Genomic DNA, 3,006 nt, shown 5'->3' on the forward strand with positions numbered 1-3,006 from the left:
CTGGGCATCACAGGACCGAGCGGATGCGGAAAGAGCTCGCTTGCCCTCCTTCTAACCCGGATGTACGCTCCACTTCAGGGGCAGGTCCTGCTCGATGGATACGACGTGGCGAGTCTCGATCCGGCATGGTTGCGAAGGACGGTCGTGGTCATCACACAGGAGGTAATTTCTCGATGAAAGGAAAATCGTAGGAGCACTTCCCTATCCAGGCTGTCCAATTCTTTGTCGTAGAATATACCGTGAACCGGAACTGGGTTGGTTCTTGCGATCAAGGTGTTGCAACTGACTGGAGGCCTCAATCCTTTTTGTCACAGCCTCTCTTGTTTTCTGGTACCGTGAGGGAAAACATAGCTTTGGGAAAGCCCTCTGCCAGCCATGCTGAGATCGTCGAAGCTGCGACGCTTGCCAATGCGCACCGATTCATCTCTCGGCTGCCTCAGCAATACGACACGCAAATAGGAGAGCGGGCGTTGGTCCTTTCTGGAGGGCAAAAGCAACGCTTGGCCATCGCAAGGGCGATGCTCTTGAAACCAATAGTACTGGTAGTGGATGAGGGTACAACTGCATTGGATTCTATGAATCAGGGGGAGGTTTTGCGACAGCTTTTACGTGAGTGTAAGGCGAGCACGGTGGTGTTGATAGGACACTCGGCGACGGCATTGGAGGGATCGACGAGGCTGGTCACTCTCAACAGAGGAGGAAATATCGTGCGGGATGAGATGGTGAGAGAATCTGAACTGCCGCACGTGAACAACTGGCGAGGATGAATCGAGCATCGAACACTACAAAAGGCCTCAGCGCGACTCGTGTCGATCGGGCGTGCGAAAAGGAATAGGGCCGAGCCGCTACGTCTCGTTATGTCAAAGTTTTGGTTCTTCTTTCAATTACGGTATCATGTCATCCCCACCCTACCGAGTGGCCTGTTCGCCCACGTCGTGACTCCCCTCACCCAAACTCCCCGTGTCTTGACACACGCGACCGTGACATCATTTTTGTTCATCTTTTACTCTGTCCTCAGCGTGCAGCATTAAACTGACTGGGGGAAACACAACTATCATTAACGGGGACCGTGACGCCTCCCGTACGCTTCAAATGTAAAAAAAAGTATGCTACAGACTTCCTTCATCCAGGCATCCGCCTCCTCCCGAGGCACGCCACACTGGCACTGGCCGTTCCCTCCATTGGCCCCCTCCCCCTTTTCCCAAGGCTCACGCATTCACTGTATCTTTCTGGGGAGCCTCTTGGCCCTTCAAAGTCCGCAACAAGAATAAGCGTTCGATCGCTTCCTGAAGGTAGGCGTCGGGGGTTGAGGCCCCGGAGGTCACTCCGATCGTCAAGGGCCCGTCGGGGAGAAAGTTTGCCGTTTTGACGATCGAGCCGTCGATCTCCCGGTGTTCGATGGAGCCATCGGCGGAGATCCGCTCGGCCCGATCAATGTGGAAGGAGGGAATGTGCTGCATGTGCGGTATTTCCTTCAAGTGCGCCGTGTTGCTCGAGTCGAAGCCGCCCACGATCAAGATGAAGTCCAGTTTCTCTTCCATCAGGTCCGTGATGGCATCTTGCCGCTCTTGCGTGGCGTCGCAAATCGTGTCAAATTCCGCGTAGTGATTCTTGACCTCTGCTGGTCCATACTTGTGCATCATCGTCTTCTCAAACAGCTTCCCTATGGCTCGCGTCTCACGCTTGTACATGGTCGTCTGGTTCGCCAGTCCTACCTTCTCCAGGTCCACGTCCGGGTCGAAGCCTTCGCTCACGGCATTTTTGAATTTCTCCATGAACTCTGCCTTGTCTCCTCCGTTCACAATGTAGTTACAGACGTACTCCGCTTCGTGAATATCCTTCACGATGATGTAAACGTCCGCAAAACTGGCCGTGGCGATGGTCTCCTCATGGTTCCACTTCCCATGAATCACACTCGTGCTCTCCAATTTTCGGTGCTTCTCAACCGCGGTCCAGACCTTTGCTACCCACGGGCATGTGGTATCCACGATCTGTACCCCCTTCTTGTCCAAGAGCTGCATCTCTTGAATCGTCGCCCCAAATGCAGGGAGGATCACCACGTCGTCCTTCTCGATATGCTCAAACTGTTTTTTACCTTCGTCGACAGGCAGAAAGTCGATGTTCATGTCTGCCAAACGTTCGTTCACACCAGGATTGTGAATGATTTCGTTCGTGATATGGATGCGTTGCTCAGGGAAATGCGCACGCGCCTCATAAGCCATAGCGACCGCACGCTCCACGCCCCAGCAGAATCCGAAGCTCTTTGCCAGTTTAATTGTCAAGTCCCCTTTTTGGAAGGTGTATGTCGAGTCCTTCATCTCGTTGATGAGTTGGGAAGTGAATTCTGAAACCATCTGGCTTTCCACCCCCTCGCTTTCAGCCTTGAACCCTTGCCGGTGAAAGTTGGGCGACTGGATAATGCGACGCCGTTCTTGCTTGGGAGACAAGACGTTTTCGACTGCCTCGCCATCTGCAGCGGCTTGGCGGCGCGTGGTGAGAGCAGCAGCTGAAGCTGCGCCGCGTTTCGCTCCCCAAATGCTGGGGGCAGAAGGAGAAGAGGGAGTATGAAAGGCGGTGACCGACGCTGTGCAGAGGACTGCAAGCACGGCAACCAGTAGAACGGGCATTGATCGTGGTGACATGGTGCCTGAGAGCGTGGCAGAAGAGAGGAAAGAGCAAAGTGAGCACTTCAGATGAGGAGTCAAGGGATGGCAACCAAGAAAAAAACAGGCTTCTTTCCCTGTAGAAATTTCGGCGCCTAGAAACCCGTAATTACATCCCAACCACAAAAATAGTAATAAAAATAATGTTGCGTGGTAGCCTATGAAAAATGTAGGCAGGTGTCTCCATTCCCTGGACCGGCGTGGACCCTGATCAAAAAGGAAAGAAACTTCAGAGTGGACGGGCAGCGCACTTGCACCCGGCGGTCAAAATGACCTCAGCGTAGTGACCAACCCCACGAATCCCAAGCCTGTCCAGCACTCCGCGTCGTGTGTGGGATGGAAA

At 53.7% G+C, this 3,006-nt stretch overlaps 1 protein-coding gene across 1 annotated transcript; it reads left to right on the forward strand.

Moving 5' to 3' along the window:
• Positions 1–403: 403 nt before the first annotated feature.
• On the forward strand, positions 404–556 carry NGA_2092200 (abc transporter; the record flags this gene model as incomplete). Its single annotated transcript, XM_005855749.1, has 1 exon — positions 404–556. A coding segment is annotated over one exon (153 nt), but the record flags the coding sequence as incomplete, so codon positions are not given.
• Between the last annotated feature and the right edge of the window lie 2,450 nt (positions 557–3,006).

This window comes from Nannochloropsis gaditana (genome assembly GCF_000240725.1).
Source record: "Nannochloropsis gaditana CCMP526 unplaced genomic scaffold scaffold114, whole genome shotgun sequence".
In the NCBI taxonomy this organism is placed as follows: Eukaryota; class Eustigmatophyceae; order Eustigmatales; family Monodopsidaceae; genus Microchloropsis; species Microchloropsis gaditana.